The sequence below is a fragment of the Pristiophorus japonicus genome, chromosome 12 (genome assembly GCF_044704955.1).
Source record: "Pristiophorus japonicus isolate sPriJap1 chromosome 12, sPriJap1.hap1, whole genome shotgun sequence".
Lineage (NCBI taxonomy): Eukaryota > Metazoa > Chordata > Chondrichthyes > Pristiophoridae > Pristiophorus > Pristiophorus japonicus.
The window spans coordinates 16,263,931-16,284,580 of record NC_091988.1 but is presented as its reverse complement, the minus strand read 5'-3'; the positions used below and the strand labels follow the sequence as shown (position 1 = coordinate 16,284,580).

At 43.1% G+C, this 20,650-nt stretch overlaps 1 protein-coding gene across 1 annotated transcript in view; it reads left to right on the top strand.

The window, feature by feature from the left end:
• Nucleotides 1–2,814: 2,814 nt before the first annotated feature.
• Nucleotides 2,815–20,650, top strand: part of LOC139277706 (chemokine-like protein TAFA-1) — a 168,090-nt gene continuing 150,254 nt past the window's right edge. The window contains exon 1 of the mRNA XM_070896536.1: nt 2,815–2,881. Within this exon, the coding sequence (XP_070752637.1) occupies nt 2,815–2,881 (67 nt within the window). The remainder of the gene's footprint in view (nt 2,882–20,650) is intronic.

The following is a 20,650-nucleotide window of genomic DNA, read 5'->3' as shown; positions in this document are numbered from 1 at the left end:
GGAGGAGAGTGAGATCGCTGTGAGGAGGGGAGAAGAGAGATCGCTGTGGAGGGGGTGGGTGGCGGGGGGAGAGAGATCGCTGTGAGCGGGGGTGGGGTGGAAGGGAGAGTGAGATTGCTGTGGGGATGGGAAGAGAGAGATCGCTGTCGGTGGGGGAGATGGAAGAGAGAGATTGCTGTGGTGGGAGCAGTGGAGAGAGATTGCTGTGGGGGGGGGGGTGGAGAGAGAGATTGCTGTGGTGGGAGGGAGTGGAGAGAGATCGCTGTGGGGGGGAGAGAAGAGAGATCGCTGTGGGGGGGTGAGAGAGACTGGTGGGAGAGAGAGACTGGGGGTGAGAGAGACTTGTGAGTGAGAGAGACTAAAGGAGTAAATGAGGATTTATTAGACCATTTATATTATTGCCTAACACTAGAAAATACTATAATCCATTTAAAAATACATCAAACTGTGCAGAACTATAAAGATCCGTGTAATATCAAACAAACCTGTCAGATCTGTATCCATACCACCCACTTAAGATCCACTTAAGATCCAGTAAGACTTGCTTTTTCAGGATGACATTAAGGTCCGGTAGTAAATGGATCTTAATGATGAAACTTCCATTTTGAGCGGTATGTGGGCGGTAATATATGGGCGGACAGTATCGAATGCCGCCCGGTGGTAATGACTGTGCAATTTACCGCCGGGTGGTATCTGGGCAGTAAATGTGGTTTTTTTTACGAAACTTGTATTTCTGGGCGGTAAATGGGCGATTTGAGAGGAAACTCTAGCCCATAGTCTTAGAATAAGGGGCCGCCCATTTAAAACTGAGTTGAGGAGAAATTTCTTCTCTCAAAGGGTTGGAAATTTGTGGAATTCTCTGCCCTAGAGAGCTGTGAAGCCTGAGTCATTGAATATATTTGGCGGAGATAGACATATTTTTGAGCGATAAGGGAGTAAGGGGTTATGGGGAGTGGGCAGAGAAGTGGAGCTGAGTCCATGATCAGATCAGCCATGATCTTATTGAATGGCAGAGCAGGCTCGAGGGGCCAAATGGCCAACTCCTGCTCCCATTTCTTATGTTCTTATGTTCCCATTGACTTTAATTTTTTTTAGGGCTTCTAGAAGCCACACACTGTCAAATGCTGCCTTGATGTCAAGGACAGTCATTCTCACCTCACCTCTAGAATTCAGCTCTTTAGACCATGTTTGAACCAAGGCTATAATGAGGTCTGGAGCCGAGTGATCCTGACAGAACCCAAACTGAGAATTAAAAATGATTATTATCAAACGTTTTACTGGCTCTCATACCCCAGAATATCACAATGGCTTATTAATTTAAACTATTCTTAAACAAGCAAAGCAACACTGCAACTACAAGTTTGAGCAAATTCATGGCCTTAGAATCATATAGCACAGAAGGAGACCATTCAGCCCACCATGACTATGTTGGCTCTTCAAAATTAGTCACACTCCCCTGTTTTTTCCTCATAACCCTGCAGATTTTTTCTTTCAAGTACACATTCCTTTTGAAAGTTACTACTGAATCTGCTTCTACCATCATTTCAGGCAGTGAATACCAGATCATAACAACTCGCTGCGTAAAAAAATCTCCTTGTCTCCTCTCTGGTTCTTTTGTTCATTATCTTGTTACTGATCTTCCTGGAAACTGTGTTTCTTATGGGTTATTCAGGATTGTCTCCATTTTCACAAAAGTTACACACTTTACAGATGCATTAATAAACTTTTCAACATTTAAAGAGATTAAGTGGCTTGATAACAGCTTTAGAAATGCTGAAATATGATTATAGAGGGATCACGATTGGCTTCTAACTTTTCAATACCATTATCAAAATGTCATTCTTAGAGCAAATTTCAAAGCTGTACATTCCCATGATGTTATTAGCTGTGTGTTAATCACAATGAAACATGGGTATTTCACCAATTTAAGAAAATATGACCCCATGCATTTCTAAAATTATAAGCAATTCTGAACTGCTGGAACAACGACGGCAACACGTGAGATGTTGGAACACCTGGCATAACCAATGTAATATACAAACAAATACAAAACACTCTAATTATGGCCATAGCTTACTGAAGCTGAACGTGTGCTCTATTTGCTTCACCAACTCTCTTGTTAAAATTAGTCATCTTATTTGTTCGAACGACACTTCTAGAGGATTCCATTTGCAGCCTTTTTCAATCTTTGTTGAAGTTAATGGCCCAGAAATTCTGACGTCCCGGGCCCGTACAAAGGTTCTACGAACCCAGGAAGGCTCGGAAAAGCCGGCTTTTGGTGCGCAATGCGCATGCGCTGAAAACCGGCTTTTCCGATCTGTCAAGCTGGAGCTCGACGGATCATCCGCAGGTCGGGAGCGAGGACATTTGCACGGGCAAGATTGCGGGATTTACACACATCTTGCCCAGCAAATGTCCTCAAAACACTTGCACCCGATAAAAGCAGGCCCATAGCTTTTACACACAATAGAATTTTAAAACACACTTAAAACATTAAAAAAAAATTTAAAAGCACATATTTTTAAAAGCCCTGCCCAATACATTACATTTATTTTTAACCGGAATTAAAACTTTTTTTAAAAATCGGCAAATTTTTTTTCTTTAAAAAACATTTATAACAACTTTAATTTCTATTATGTATTTATGTGAGGTGTTTTTTAAATGTTTTATGTAGTGTTTGTGTGTTTTGGGAGTCTTTCCCATTCATAGTAATAGATTCGGACTTTAGGAATCTCCTGTTACTATGAATGAGAAAATATTTACCTGTGATTGGGTGTCCAGGCCCACGTGACTCCTGTGGACGTCCCAACGTGAATGCGCTGCGACGCGCAGTCACGAGAGGCCTCTGGACTAGGATCTCAAGCGGGCCTAGCAGCTTCAGGTAAATGCGCATTTTATGTCCATTCTTTAGTGCTTTGCCCACGGGAAGACCTCGAGAGAAATTTCTGGGCCAATGTCACCAACGCTCCTTTTTTAAAAAAATGATGGCATCTGTTGTGATTAAACATAAACCTTACCAGCATGCTTAAATTGACCAAAGAAACAGGACATTCCTCATTCATCAAAAACCCTTGCTTGCAGAGTGCAGCCTAAATGTTTCCATGACATGCCTATTTGCTCAAGCATTCATGCAAGTGTTAATTTATTATACTGACCTGCCTAGGGAAGATCCATTAAGTGAAGCTCATTTGAAGCACAGATGGTTCAAAATAGCTTAATGTCTGCCTGGTGGCCAAAAATAAGTGACTTCTGGAAAGCCTTAGCCTTTTGGAGAGCAGAATTGTAGCCAGGATGAATGAAAGACATGTTTATCACTTTGATAAACAGCTACTCCTTTTGCTGCAGGATGCGCTATGTAACTCAGCAGAAAAAATAACTACTTGATGCGCATCAGTGTCAGTAACCATAGTTAGCCTGTTCCGCTACCTGGGAGGGGAATTCCTCTGTTAATACATTTATCCAACACACAAATTGAGTATTAACATTGAATAATTTCTTGATTTTATGCTAATAGAGCATTCATCTGCATTGTTTCTCAAAATTCCTCTTTTGCATAACAAATAATAACAGCAATTCCCAGGGTGATTTATGATTTGTGTGTTAATTTAGGGAACCTTTTGAAAAATTCCACAGTAATAGCCTACTGACAAAGATTGCTTGTATTACACCCATTGAAAGCTAACACTAGAGTAGCAAAATCCAGGTGGTGAATATAACAGCCACGTAACTACTGATGGAGGAATTGTTTAACTGTGCAACAGCATGGGTGCAGCCTACAGTGCTCCATTGGCAGATGTGTTGGATAAGGAGAAGCAACAGGACAAGGAAAGATCAGCCCAGGAGATTAGGAGACATAGGAGGCAGACCACCAGGGCTCAACAATGCCCCATACACTTGGTGCTTCATGGAGGATCAATGTCCAAAGAGACTACAAGTTAGCATGGAAGCTGTCACTGATCTCTTCCATTTGATAGAAAAGGAATTTCAGGCACAGTCCACCATCTTCACTCTGCTATCAGTGGCAGTGAAAGTTACCATGACACGCAACTTTTATGCCTCATGTGGCACTTAATGAATGACTCAGCAACATTATTGCAGCTGCATTCAGATTGGCTGATCTGTTGTGCATGCATTCTGACGACATTCAAACTACTACATTTCAATTAACTTGTTATAGTGCTTTAAAAAAAGCACTGTTTCAACACATTATTAACATACACAGAGGAATTTCAACCCTTTGTAGCTTCAATATTATTAAACAATTCAATGCTGTATGAATTTTATAATATTTGTTTGCTACCAACTATGTGACTCCTTCATTATAACAATGCCCAATTATATGACCACATTTGGACCACTAAAATGGCTAGGGATTTGAATTTTCTGTTCACATGGACTGTGTAATCTAAAGAGAATAGCTATCTGATAACAAATAAAATATTTTGTGAAAGAATTCAGATTTCTCAATAAATGTAGATCAATACCATGGACATTGTTTGACTCAAAGCTTATTGATTGTGAGGATCTTCGATCTAGGTCAGAGCTTTGGTAAGTATAGCGAATGAAAGGGAGTAGAGATTTGAATACATTCATGCAATTTGATCCAAACATTGTCAAGGGTAAATGTTGAATCTACAATTTTTTTTGAATTGAAACATTGGGAACAAAGGATCTCCTGCTCCAAGGGTTTTTGTGATAGCTGAAGCTCAGGATAAGCAACTTGACACTTGGGAGCAGGAAGTCAATTTCACTAATAACACAAATTTCTACTGATCTTTTGTACTGAAACAATAGAGCCCAGGTTCAGTGACTATCTGTACACTCCATGCATACTGGATAATAACATGTGTGATTGGGTTATGTACACAGTTAAAGTTGAGAAGAAAAAACATAAAGGGCTCAGATAACACTGTGCCAGAAGTCTGAGTAATTGCAAAACTCACATTATTAGCAGCACAAAAGAACCATTTTCTCAGAAGAACCATCAACTTGCAGAGGTATCAAACTACAGATCATTATAACTAGCTCAAATCAGTAATCCAAAATACTCAATTTCATAAATTTGTACATGACTTAGTCGTACACTGTCTCTCTAAATTTTAAAGTTATTGCAATTAAGTTTTAAAAATGAGAAAAAAGAACAAGGATTCAGGTGGTCAGATAATCGAGTGATGGAATACTAATGGTGGAAAGCTCAGTGGGTCAGGCAGCATCTGTGGAGAGAAAAACAAAGTTAACGTCTTGGGTCGATGACCCTTCGTCAGAACTGCTGAATTTTCGAAAAGAACACATTCTTAAGCATTGAAAGGGGAAGGGTAAGAAAGAACAAAAGGGAAGGTCTGTGATAGGGTGGAAGGCAGGAGAGATTAGAGAGACAAAAGGGATGATGGGCCGAATTGAAATAGTAATGACAGAAGTTAGAAAAAGGTTAAACTGGATAGGGTGTGAATGGCGGAGTAATGACCAGCTGCCATTAGAGACAAAGAGAAAAAAAAAGAAGAAAAAGAACATAAGATGGTGGGGTGGGGGGGGGGGGGCGGGGTTGGTGAAAGGGAGCCAAAGATGGTCAGAGGTTATGTTCTGAAATTGTTGAACTCGATGTTGAGTCCAGAAGGCTGTAAAATGCCTAAACGAAAGATGAGGTGCTGTTCCTCGAGCTTGCGTTGAGCTTCATTGGAACAGTGGAATCAATCTAGTGAGCTTTTGTTGCAAACTCCCCCTCTAAGGCACGTATATATTTCCTTTGGTAAGGAGACCAAAGCTGTACACAATACTCCAGATGTGGTCTCACCAAAGTCCTATATAATTGCAGCAAGACTTCCTTACTCTTATACTCCAACCACCTTACAATAAAGGTAACATACCATTTGCTTTCCTAATTTCTTGCTATACCTGCAAGTTACCTTTCTGTGATTTGTGTACAAGAACACTTAAATCTCTGAATACTAACATTTACTAGTATTTTGCCTTTTAAAAAAATATTCTGCTTTTATATTTTTACCAAAGTGGATAATTTCACATTTACCTACATTATGCTCCATCTGTCACCTTCTAGCCCAATCACTTAACCAATTTATATCCCTTTGAAGCCTTTTTGCTTTCTCCTCACAGCTTACTTTCTCACCTAGCTTTGTATCATCAGTAATCTTGGATATATTACACTCAGTCCCCTCATCTAAATCATTAATACAGATTGTAAATAGCTGAAGCCCAATCACTGATCCTTGCGGTACCTGACTAGTTACAACCTGCCAACCTGAAATGACTCGTTTATTCCTACTCTCTGTTTTATATCCGTTAACCAATCCTCAATCCGTGCTAATGTATTACCCCCAATCCCATGAGCCATAATCTTGTGTAACCACCTCTTGAGTAGCACCTTATTGAATGCCTTCTGAAAATCCGAATAAACTACATCCACTGGTTCCCCTGTATCTACCCTGTATGTTACACCCTCAAAAAAACAGATTTGTCAAACAAGATTTTCCTTTCATAAAACTGTATTGCTCTGCCTAATTATATTATGATTTTCTAAGTGGCCTATTACCACATTGTAATGTATTTGCTTTATGGGTTCATTGCTTAAGAATTCATAGCAATACATTGCTATTAGAACTAGTTGGTTTATTCGCAAAAGTTTAACAATCACACTACACATTACCAGTTCATCCACCAGGCTCACAACCACATGCCTCATCATCGATCCCCTGAACCCAACTGGCTGGGGTTTGTTGAGTCTTGTGAACATCACGTAACTAGTAAGCCACTCCCAACTCAACAGCTTTACAAATCTGTGAGCATACTCACAGGTACATACATTACACACATCTTTAATAATAGATTCTAGCATTTTCCCTAGCAGTCACGCTAACTGGTCTACACTTCCCTGTTTTCTCTCCCTCCTTTCTTGAACAACGGGTTTACATTTGCTACCTTCCAATCTGCGGGGACTGTTCTGGAATCTATGGAATTCTGGAAGATCAAAACCAATGCATCCACTATCTCTGCAGCCACCTCTTTTCAAACCCTAGGTGCTTGAATTCCTGATATGTGCTTTCAGCAGGCGAAAGCTCAGTACCCTATTGTGTACAGTTTTGGGTACCCTCTCTTCAAAATTATGTTGATGATTTAAAGATAATTCAGAGAAAGGTCATAAGGATGATTCCACAAGACTGCAAAATTTATCAAGTGACATTTATTGATTAAGAGGGGACAAGACCAATTTGTTTTAGTGGTAAAGAGCACAGATACTGCAGATTTAATGTGGTTACTTAACATGAACCATGAATAGAGAACTGAAACAAGTATCATGGCAGGGCTCAAATTACACTAGAGACTCGAATTATTGGTCCCAATATTCCTCTCCTCCATCACCTAAAGTGCGCTCCACTTGGCATGGCCTGAACCCAAGTTAAGTTGTAATAATGTGATATTTGCTATTACAGGTATTGCTACTCTATACATTCACTTGCTGTCTGCAAAACAAAGCCGTTTAACAATTCATATGTGGCCATGTTTCATTAAAGTGTTAATCATTCCATCTTTCAGAAGTTTGGAGAACCACACATGATGGCCACAATAATCAGTTCATGTAACAAGGGGCCTCATTGTTACACCCCCTACATTGCAGTGTTGTGCACCAAGATATTGGGCAGTGAAGGTAAACTCTTATCATAGAATCAGAGAAATTTATAGCACAGAAGGAGGCCATTTCGGCCCATCGTGTCTGCGCCGGCCAACAAAGAGCTATTCGACCTAATCCCACTTTCCAGCTCTTGGTCCATAGCCCTGTAGGTTACAGCATGATGATTGATTGTGAGGGATGCGGGTCCACCTGTTGGAGAGACTGATGACAGTAACCTTAAAGAATATCTAAGGCACACCTAAAATTTGTAACTGTGCCTCACTTCCATGAACGCACCCTGCTCGGGCCTGTTCCAGGTGTAAGCACTCCTCCTCCCCTCACTGGAACCCCGGATATCCCTCGGCAAAAAAAATGGAGTGAAGACCCCTTTCCCTTCTGCTGTGGTGCCTGGCAACTGAGCATATCCTGGGCAGAAAGGAGAGGGAAATCTATCATTTATTTTGATTGTTAAATTGGTGCATGAAATGGACTTTCATAATAAGCATATCAAAATGTGTTGGTTGTAAATTTGATCAAGAATGGAATTGAAGGTTATACGTGTAAATATCGAACTAGATGATCAAATACTATGGAACACTGTGATTCCCATTCTGTTGAAAGTAATCCGGGTTATGGGATAAAGATATTAATAAAGCAGTGCCCTAGAACATATGTTAATTATTTTCACGCAATAGGGAAATATTTCACTGAATTTTGTCTTGGAGATTTACCTGTGACTGTTCATAACTCTTGAGAAACTGACTGAGCTAAACGCATTTCCATGAAGGTGATGGTTGCACTGAGTCTGTTGATGGACATCTTGGCCATTTCGCATTTCAATGTTTGTATGTTCTCAGGTACTCCTATATGATCGTTATAATTAGGTTAGAATGTTTCAATATTGTTTTTTCAGTCAGTAATATTGATCAAAGACTGGTTTGCGACTATAAATATTTCTCCATTTGCTGCTTTAAACTTTTCCTCTGTAGAATTGCTTTCAAGCATTGGCAGCTCATTTACAAATTCTCCTTCACCAGCTTAAGCTCTTAAACCCTTCAAAATCCACAGGATTAAACCAATTATTAAAAATTGGAGTTTATCTCTCTGTGAAATCATTGATCCAAATTATCAATTTATCTCCATAGTAGGTTATTTTCCCAGATGAATGAAAATTGGCAAAATTTAAATTTCTCTGTAATAGTAGAAATATCCCAACTATTATAATTGCAGTGTCAGCTATATTGTTCCAGTAGCCACAAAACATTTACAATGTACTGTTTATAAAGAGTGCTGGGGAATAGGTTTAGACATCATTTTCAATATAGATTTAGATCATTACATTCAAAGATTAGTTCAATTCAAAGAGACTATTGTTTTTTTGGCTTTGATTGGAGGGGAATGTGAATGGCCAAAATATGTCATTTAACACCATTAACTAGCAAATTTGAATTAATAATTCGGATAACTTAGATTTGCTTATGTCGAGCTAGAAATTCAGTTCTCAGTGAAAACGGTATTTTTGCGCTAAAATTACCATTACCACTTCGCTATCGGGCCGGAAATTCAACATTTAATTTGCGCAGCGGTAAAAATTGGCGTTGCATGAGGATTTCCGCGATCCTCGCCAACTTTAGTCCGAGGCCGATACCGCTACGAGTTGGGCCTAGGGAGGTGGGAAAAACACCCCAAAAAAATTGGAAAAAAAAAATTCACAAAACCTTTACAAGACACTTATCTATCGAATCGTTGAAAAAGAATTAAAAAGTAAAAACTTTAACTTACCTTTTTGCAGGTCTGCATAATTACCGCTGCTGGCAGGGCTGCTACGACCGTTTTTTTCCTGTCGGTATTCTGAGCGCAGAATATGGGTGCGGAAAGAGCCACCTTTTTGGCGCAAGTGCTATTTCGGGTCTTGTACGGCGGCGCTCCTCTGCCCAGTGGTACATGGAAAGCACCGCCGAAAACGTCACCAAATTTCCCGCCGACCGGGTTTTCGCCAAAAAGGATCAAATGACACCAAAAACTCGGTTGCAAAATCACCACATTTCTAGCCCGTCATGTTATATTGGTTCGGCAGCTATGCAGTGGTGGCTTTATGGTTGTGCAACCGATGCAGTTGTGGGTACAGTAGCACTGTGGTTATATTACTGGACTAATAATCCAGAGAGATGAGTTCAAATCCCACCAAAGCAGCTGGGGAATTTAAATCCCGTTAATCAAATACATTTGAAATGAAAAGCTAGTATCAGTAATGACGACCATGAAACTACCAGATTGTTATAAAAACACATATGGTTCATTAATGTCCTTTAGGAAAGGAAATCTGCCGTGTTTACCTGGTTTGGTCTATATGTGACTCCAGACCTACAGCAATGTGGTTGACTTTTACCTGCCCACTGAAATGGCCTAACAAGCCACTCAGTTGTATTAAATTGCTACGTAAAGCATAAGCATAAGAATAAAACCAGAGAGATCGCTCGGCTTTGACTCAGGCATCAGATTAAGATATGACAAAAGCACACCCAGCCCAGTCGACCATCACTAACTCCTGCTCACTAACATCTGGGGACTTGTGCCAAAATTGGGGGAGCTGTCCAGCAGACTATTGAAGCAACAGCCTGAAATAGTCGTACTCACAGTATTATAACTTTCGGCCAATGTCCCGGACCCGTCTATCACCATCCCTGGGAATGTCCTGTCCCTCTAGAGGTGGCAGCACAGTGGTATATGGGAGGGAGTGGCCCTGGAGTCAACAGTGAATCAGCACCCCATGAAGTTACATGGCATCAGGTCAAACGTGCACAAGGAAACCGCCTGCTGATCACCACCTACTGCCCTCATGCAGCTGATGAATCAGTACTCCTCCATGTTGAACAGCACTTGGAAGAAGCACTGAGGCTTGTGGCAGGCGGTGAGAGAACAAACATGTACATGATCTCGTCCTCACCAATCTACCTGTCACAGGTGCATCTGTTTATGACAGTATTGTAGACAGAGTGACCACCACACAGTCTTTGTGGAGACAAAGTCCCATCTTCACACTGAGACCACTCTCCATCATGTTGTGTGGCATTACCACCGTGCTAAATGAGATAGATTCAGAACAGATCTAGCAGCTCAAAACAGGGCATTTATGAGGTGCTGTAGGCCATCAGCAGCAGCAGAATTGTACTCCACCAGAATCTGTAACCACTTGGCCTGGCATATTCCTTACTCTACCATTATCATCAAGCCTGACCAACCCTGGTTCAATGAGGAGTGGAGAAGAGCATGCCAGAAGCAGCACCAGTCATACCTAAAAATAAGATGCCAACCTGAGGAAACTACAGCAGAGGACTAGATGAATACTAAATAGCAGAAGCAGCATGTTATAGACGGAGCTAAGTGATTGCACAACCAACGCATCAGATCAAAGCTCAGCAGTCCTGCAACATCCAGTAGTGATTGGTGGTGGAACAATTAAACAACTAACAGGAAGAATCATAGAAATTTACAGTGCAGGAAGAGGCCATTTCGGCCCATGGTGTCCATGCCGGCCGACAAAGAGCCGCACGGACCTTGGTCAGAAGCCTTAAAGGTTACATATAAACCTATGAACAATGACCGAAAGGTAAAGAGCACCCAGCCCAACCAGTCCACCTCACCGCAACTGCGACACCACTTATACTAAAACATTCTACACTCCACCCCAACCGGAGCCATGTGATCTCCTGGGAGAGACAAAAACCAGATGAAAAACCCAGGCTCATTTAGGGAGAAAAAATCTGGGAAAATTCCTCCCCGACCTATCCAGGCGATCGAAACTAGTCCAGGAGATTACCCCAGCCGTATTCTATTCCCTGCAGTATATACTATGATATCTGCTCCGTCCAACAAAAGGTCATCCAGTCTAATCCCAATTACCAGCTCTAGGTCTAGGTGAGGGTTGCTGCATCCACCATTCTTCCAGGCAGCGAGTTTCAGATCCCCGCAATCCTCTGCATAAAGAAGCCCCTCCCTCAAAACCCCTCTAAACCTTCCATCAACCACCTTCAAAGCATGCCCCCTCATAATAGACCCCTCCACCAATGGAAATAGACCCTTACTATCCACTATGTCAAGGCCCCTCAATATTTTGTACACCTCAACAAGATCTCCTTTCAACCTCCTCTGTTCCAATGAGAACAAACCCAGCCTATCCAATCTGTCCTCATAACTAAGATTCTCCATTCCAGACAGCATCCTCTGCACCCTCTCTAGTGCAATCACGCCCTTCTGATAATACGGCGACCAGAACTGCACGCAGTACTCCAGTTGTGGCTGAACCAAAGTATTATACAATTTAAGCATAATCTCCCTGCTCTTATATTCTATGCCTCGGCCAATAAAGGCAGGCATCCCATATGCCTTCTTAACCAAATTATCCACCTGGCCTGCTACTTTCAGGGATCTGTGGACAAGCACTCCAAGGTCCCTTTGTTCATCTACACTATTAAGTGGCCTACCGCTTAATGTGTATACCCTTTCCTTATTAGCCCTCACACTTCTCTGAAATAAATTCCATTTGCCACTGCTCTGCCCACCTGACCAGTAGATTGATATCCTTCTGCAGCCCTTGACTTTCCTCTTCATTATCAACCACACAGCCAATTTTAGTGTCATCTGCAAACTTCTTAATCATACTCCCTATATTCAAATCTAAATCGTTGATATATACCACAAAAAGCAAGGGTCCCAGCACTGATCCCTGCGGAACCCCACTGGAAACATCCTTCCAGTCACAAAAATATCCATCAATCATTACCCTTTGCTTCCTACCTCCAAGCCAATTTTGGATCCAACTTGAGACTTTGCCCTGTATCCCATGGACTTTAACCTTCATGACTAGTCTACCATGTGGGACCTTATCAAAGCTTTGCTAAAGTCCATATATACTACATCATACGCACTACCCTCATCGACCCTCTTGGTTACCTCCTCAAAAAATTCAATTGGGTTAGTCAGACACGATCTTCCCTTAACAAATCTGTGCTGACTGTCCCTAATTAATCCTTGCCTTTCCAAATGCAGATTTATCCTGTCTTTCAAGATTTTTTCCAATAATTTTCCCACCACTGAGGTTAGGCTGACCAGCCTGTAATTACTCGGTCTATCCCTTTCTCCCTTCTTAAACAAAGGTACCACATTAGCAGTCCTCCAATCCTCTGGCATCATGCCCAAATCCAAAGAGGACTGGAAGATGATGATCAAGGCCTCTGCTATTTCCTCTTTTACTTTGCTCAACAACCTGGGATGCATTTCATCCGGGCCTGGGGACTTATCTACTTTCAAAGCTGTTAAATCCCTTCATACTTCCTCTCTCACTATATTTATTTCACCCAGAATATCACACTCCTCCTCTATAGCAGTATCTGCATTACCCCTTTCCTTTGTGAAAACAGATGCAAAGTATTTGTTAAGAACCCTACCAACATCTTCCGCCTCTGCGCAAAGATTACCCTCATGGTCTCTAATAGGCCCTACCCTTTCTTTAGTTACCCTTTTACTCTTAATATATTTATAGAACATCTTAGGGTTTTCCTTAATTTTACTGGCCAAGAATTTCTCGTGCTCTCTTAGCATTCCTAATATACTTTTTAATTTTGCCCCTTAACTTTCTATATTCCTCTAAAGATCCTAAAGTATTTAGCCGTTGGTATATAACATAAGTGTCCCTTTTTTTCTTAATCCTCCCCTGTAAGTCCCTAGACATCCAGAGGGCTCTAGAATGTCTCCCACTGTTCCGACACTGATTTACCCACAAGTAGCTGTTTCCAGTCCACCATGGCCAAATCACTCCTTAACTTAGCAAAATTAGCTTTTCCCCAGTTTGGAACTTTTATTCCAGGCCTATTCTTGTCCTTATCCATAACCAACTTGAATCTGACTGGATTATGGTACCCAAGTGCTCTCCCACTAATACCCCTTCAACCTGCCCAGCTTTATTCCCCAAAACTAAATCCAAGACCGCCCCCTCTTGTGTTGGGCTTGCTACATACGGACTAAAAAAGTTCTCTTGAATGCATTTCATGAATTCCGCACCCTCTATACTCTTCACACTAAATTTGTCCCAATCAATATTTGGATAGTTAAAATCCCCTACTATTACTACCCTATGGTTTTTGGACTTCACAGCAATTTGCCTACATATTTGCCCCTTTATCTCCCTCCAACTGTTTGGGGGTCGATAATACACGCTCCTTTTTTATTTTTCAATTTGACCCATATGGCCTCATTTGATGATCCCTCTAACATATCATCCCTCCTCACATCTGTAATAGTTTTTTAAATCAGTACTGCAACCCCCCCCCCCCCTCCCTTTTTACCCTCCTCTCTATCTTGTCGAAAAATCCTGTATCCAGGAATATTGATCTGCCAAACCTGCCCCTCTTTCAGCCATGTTTCTACAATGGCTATAATGTCATACTCCCAAGTGTCTACCTGTGCTCTTAGCTCATCCACCTTATTCACTATACTCCTTGCATTAAAGTATATACCATTCAGCACAGGAAGACCTCCTTTTTTACTCCATACTAAGCCCTGTTTCCTCTGTCTTACAGATTCGCTTTCTGGATTTTTGCTATCCAATTTCTGCTTTTCTTCCTGCTCTTTTGAATTCGTTCTCAAGTTCCCATCCCCCTGCCAAGCTAGTTTAAACTCTCCCCAACAGCACTAGCAAAACTCCCTGCAAGGATATTGGTCCCGGCGCTGTTGAAGTGCAACCTGTCCAGTTTGTACAGGTCCCATCTCCCCCAGAAGCGGTCCCAATGCCTCAAGAATTTAAAGCCCTCACTCCGACACCAACTTTCCAGCCACGTGTTCATCCTCTCTATCTTTCTATTCTTAGACTCATTAGCACGTGGCACAGGTAGGAACCCGGTGATTACTACCTTTGAGCTCCTACCCTTTAATTTTCTTCCTAGCTCCCTGAATTCTTCCTGTAGGACCTCATCCCTTATTTTACCTATGTCGTTGGTCCCAATATGGACCACGACCTCTTGCTGTTCACCACTCCCCAACCCCCCCCCCACCAGGATGCGCTGCATCCACTCTGTGACATCCTTGACCCTCGCACCAGGGAGGCACAAAACCATTCAGGAGTCACGTCTACGGCCGCAGAAACGCCTGCCTGTTCCCCTAACTATAGAATCCCCTATCACTAGGGCTATTTTGTTCCTCGTCCCTCCTCCCTGTGCAGCTGAGCCTCCCGTGATGCCTTGGAATTGGCTCTGGTTGCGCTCCCCAGAAGTGAAATTGGTTTGAAAGCGAGATGGACTCATGGGGGGTTTCCTGCGCTACCTGCCTAGCACACTTGCTACGTCTGGTGGTCACCCACTTCTCCTCTACCTGCACGCCTTTAAGGTGTGGGGTGACCACCTCCTGAAACGTGCTATCACGTAGTTCTCAGCCTCGCGGATGCACCTTATTGACTACACCCGCTGATCCAGCTCCGAAATGCGGAGCTCGAGCAGTTGAAGCTGGAGACACCTCCTGCACACATGGTTGTCTAGGCTGCGTGAAGCATCCAGGACTTCCCACATGCCGCAGGATGTGTACTCCACAGGAATGAGCTGCACTGCCATCCCTCTAGTTAGCCTTATCTAGTTTAAAATCTACATAAAAAGACATAGAGAAAAGAGAGCTACTTACCAACTCACTGACCTCTCTGTCCTTCCAAATTCATCGACCTCTGTGGCCTCCCAACCTCTCGGCCTCCGAACTCCCAACCTAAAAGAAATAGAGAAAAGAGAGCTACTTACCAACTCACCTCACCAACCTCCGAGGCCTCCGAACTCCCGGTCTCTGAACTCCCGACTCGCCGACCTCACAGGGCCTACCTATTCGCCGACCTCCTGACTCGCTGACCTCCCGACTCGCCGACCTCAGGGCCTTACTGACTCGCCGACCTCCCGACTCATCAGAATTGAAATCCTCACCGACCTTCGGGCCTCCTGCTCCTCAGACCTCTCGACCTCTCGGAACTCACGACCTCTCGGAGCTCACGACCTCTCGGAGCTCACAACCTCCATAAACATCCCCATCCTCAATGATGGCAGAGCCCAGCATGTGTACAAAAGACAAGGCTGAAGCGTTTGCAACCATCTTCAGCCAGAAGTGCAGAGTGGATGATCCATCTCGGCCACCTCCTGAGGTCCCCACCATCACAGAAGCTAATCTTCAGCCAATTCAATTCACTCCACGTGCTATCAAGAAACGGCTGAGCAGACTGGATACAGCAAAGGCTATAGGACCCGACAACAACAACCCGGCTGTAGTGCTGAAGACATGTTCTAGAAATAGTCGTGCCTCTAGCTAAGCTGATTCAGTCCAGCTACAACACTGACATCTATCTGTCTACAAAAAGCAGGACAAATCCAATCTGGTCAATTACTGCCCCATCAGCCTACTCTCAATCATCAGCAAAGTGATGGAAGGGGTCGTCGACAATGCTATCAAGTGGCACTAACTCAACACTAACCTCACCAATGCTCAGTTTGGATTCCACCACTACCACTCAGTTCCAGACCTCAATACAGCCTTGATTCAAACATGGACAAAAGAGCTGAATTCTAGAGGTGAGGTGAAAGTGAATGCCTTTGGCATCAAGACAGCATTTGACCAAATGTGACATCAAGGAGCCCTAGTAAAATTGAAGTCAATGGGAATCGGGGGAAAACTCTCCACTAGCTGGAGTCATACCTGGCACAAAAACAGAAGGTTGTGGTTGTTGGAGGCCAATCATCTCAGCCCTAGAACATCACTGCAGGAGTTCCTCAGGGCAGTGTCCTAGGGTCAACCATCTTCAGCTGGTTCATCAATTATCTTCCCTCCCTCCATCATAATGTCAGAAGTGGGGATGTTCGCTGATGATTGCACAGTGTTCAGTTCCATTTGCGATGACTCAGATAATAAAGCAGTCCATGCCCACATGCAACAGATCTGGACAATATTCAGGCTTGGGCTAATAAGTGCCAAGTAAATTCACACCACACAAGTGCCAGACAATCACTGTCACCAAAAAGAGAGTGCCTAACCACCTCCCCTTGACATTCAGTGATATTACCATCATCGAATCCTCCACCATCAACATCCTGGGGGGGTCACCATTCACCAGAAACTTAACTGAACCAGCCACATAAACGCTGTGGCTACAAGAGCAGGTCAGAATGACTCACCACCATAACACCCCAAAGCCTTTTCTCCACTGACAAGGCACGTCAGGAATGTAATGAAATACTCTCCACTGGCTTGCATGAGTGCAGCTCCAACAAGACTCAAGACATTCAACACTATCTAGGACAAAGCAGCCCGCTTGATTGGCACTCCATCCACCACCTTAAACATTCATTCCCTCCATCACTGGCACACAGTGGCTGCACTGTGTAGCATGGACAAGATACACTGCAACAACCCGACAAAGCTTCTTTGACAGCACCTCCCAAACCCGCGACCACTACTACCTAGAAGAACAAGAGCAGCAGGCGCATGGGAACATCACCAACTCCAAGTTCCCCTCCAAGTTACACACCATCCCGACATGGAAATATATTGCTGTTCCTTCATCATGGGCTCAAAAATGGCGTTCCCTCCCGAACAGCATTATGCGAGTACCTTCATCACATGGACTGCAGCAGTTCAAGAAGGAGGTTCACCACCGCCTTCTCGAGGGCAATTGGGATGGGCAATAAATGCTGGTCTTGCCAGTGACGCCTGCATCCTGTGAATGAATTTAAAAAAGCATGGGACCTCAATCCAGGCAGGGATCCTGGCGAGAATCTAGTGAAAAGGACATCTATGTTCCATGGGACACGGTGAAGTTTGAAAGTACCTCTGACAGTTTGAAGGGCTGGATAGGAAAAGTTCCATCTTAGTTCCCAAAGGATAGGGTTAATGCTCTCACAATCTCGCAATCTGTGTCGCCTATTTATATATTCAATGAATGGAGATGACTCTAGCACCCACACCAGGAATGTCGCACTCATTGCTGCAATATCACTTGAGGTGAGACATGTTAATGCTCACAATGCAGTAGAACCTATCCCCATCCATCCTCTTATAGTCTTAAAAACATTGCATATAATGTTTGAATAGTCCCCAGATGGTCTACGCCTAGACACTTTTAAAATGTGGCTTCACACTGGCAGGAGTTAATAAGAACATAAGAACGGAGGAAATAGGAACAGGAGTAGGCCATACGGCCCCTCGAGCCTGCTCCGCCATTCAATAAGATCATGGCTGATCTGATCATCGACTCAGCTCCACTTCCCCGCCCGCTCCCCATAACCTCTTATTCCCTTATCGTTCAAGAAACTGTCTATTTCTGTCTTAAATTTATTCAATGTCCCAGCTTCCACAGCTCTCTGAGGCAGCGAATTCCACAGATTTACAACCCACTGAGAGAAGAAATTCCTCTTCACTTCTGTTTTAAATGGGTGGCCCCTTATTCTAAGATCATTCCCTCTAGTTCTAGTCTCCCCCATCAGTGGAAATATCCTCCCTGCATCCACCTTGTCAAGTCCCCTCATAATCTTATACGTTTCGACAAGATCGCCTCTCATTCTTCTGAATTCCAGTGAGTAGAGGCTCAACCTACTCAGCCTTTTCTCATAAGTCAACCCCCTCGTCCCCGGAATCAACCTAGTGAACCTTCTCTGAACTGCCTCCAAATCAAGTATATCCTTTCGTAAATATGGAAACCAAAACTGCCGCAGTATTCCAGGTGTGGCTTCACCAATACCTTATATAGCGCTAGTAGGACTTTTCTGCTTTTATACTCCATCCCCTTTGCAATAAAGGCCAAGATACCATTGGCCTTCCTGATCACTTGCTGTTCCTACATACAATCCTTTTGTGTTTCGTGCACAAGTACCCCCCAGGTCCTGCTGTACTGCGGCACTTTGCAATCTTTCGCCATTTAAATAGTAACTTGCTCTTTGATTTTTTTCTACCAAACTGCTACCTCTTGCTGGGGTCTCACGCCACTTGGCCTTTGAACACTCAGGCATTGGTCCGGATCTGACACTCAAGTTGAACTGTCATTGTTGTATTGACGTGCACTTAACACCATTCCCATTGATGTGAACACAACAGCAAAGCTGCAGTTCAGGTTGCAGGTTCTTTGACTGGTTTTCTACTTCAGAAACACTTTTTAAATTTGCAATATCGATTTCCCTTGTTACTCAAAAAAACCCAGATCTTATTTCAGGCCATTTTTTCTGAATTAAGATAAATTTAGACAATGTATCCGTAAAAGAGTTACTTTTACCGCTTCTTGATTATTAAAGTTTTATTCAGCAGTCTACAGAGACACTTTATCCTACATGAAAGAATTTCTGTAACTTCATAAGTGAAGGATCCTATAACAAATGAACTGTTGTCGGATTTACACAATATACCGTCCAGTGGTTGAAATGATAGAATTTAATCATTCACACAGACCACAGGGTCAGAATCTTTAACACATATTGAATGAGAATGAAGAGTGTGCTTTTCTAGTTTGCAGTTACTGGCAAAATACAGTATTGAGAAATGACACAGTGGGATCTGTACCCAGTGAATTATGAATCATTATTTGAATGAAAAAGAAATGTTTATGGTTCATGCGAGACCGTTCAAGAAGCTATGGTGCTGCCAAGCTTTCGGTTTTAAAGGTTTTGATTAGAGGAGGAAAAGTTCAGATCCTGGTAAATTATGCTTTTGGGTAGGGAAAAATTGGATGTATCTTCATTTCAACACACTGGGAATGCAGCAAGATGCAGAGAGTTGTTAACCTGTGGAATTCCCTGCCGCAGAGAGTTGATGCCAGTTCATTGGATATATTCAAGAGGGAGTTAGATATGGCCCTTATGGCTAAGGGGGTCAAGGGGTATGGAGAGAAAGCAGGAAAGGGGTACTGAGGTGAATGATCAGCCATGATCTTATTGAATGGTGGTGCAGGCCCGAAGGGCCGACTCCTGCACCTATTTTCTATGTTTCTATGTTTCTATGATTTACAGTGCACTTAGAATTAAGAAGCAACAAGAGAATGATGTTCAAATATGGAATGGCCATATCATATTTAGCAAAATAGAGGTAAGAATGTCTGGGAGCAAGACAGAGGCATGAGGAAAATTTTGGAGGACAGAATTTTAGTTTGGAATCCCACATCAGGGGGGGCCTATGCATCACTTTCAGCAGCGACAAAAGCAACTTGCACTGTGTCCAATGTTACAATAGGTTATAAGGAGCTTCGTGTTTGAGATGAAGCAGTTGGATCTGACACCAAAGAAGTCATCATCATAGGCAGTCCCTCGGAGTCGAGGAAGACTTGCTTCCACTCTTGAAATGAGTCCTTAGGTGGCTGAACAGTCTAATATGAGAACCACAGTCCCTGTCACAGGTGGGACAGACAGTCGTTGAGGTTAAGGGTGGGTGGGACAGGTTTGCCGCACGCTCTTTCTGCTGCCTGCGCCTGCCTCCTACCAAAGAAGTAGGAGAAGGATCAGTGGAGGTGAAAAGAGCAGAGCCAACAAATTCTATTTAGAGGGGGCTTTTGAAGGTAGCAAAAGGTCTAGCAAAGCAAGAGGGTTTGGAAAGGGAACAGCTGAGCACAGGAGCATGTCACACTCAAGGAACCTCACCTGGGGTGACATGCAGGTAAAATGTTCATTTCTGACAAGACTTGAGCTGCCCAGTTGTGAATGATTTTGAATGTATATTCAGTGAAATAGGAAATGCTGGCCCGGAGATCGAGTGCAAGATGACCGACACACAGGTGACAATTTCAGTGTATCGCTGAGATCAGAATGGATCAGGGCACGATTTCTGAGGTGTTTGTAGGCAGTTTTGGTGATGGACTGGAGCTGGGGATTGCAGCTCGCCGGGTGGAGCACATCACCGAGTTGTGTACAGCCGTATTCCGCCTGAGCAAGCCGCAGGAAGGTGGTGGAATCGAGCCTGGAGCCAACCAGCGAACACCTTTAGTTGGTGCCTCAGAATGTAGCTCTGCCATTGGAATGCCAATAGCCG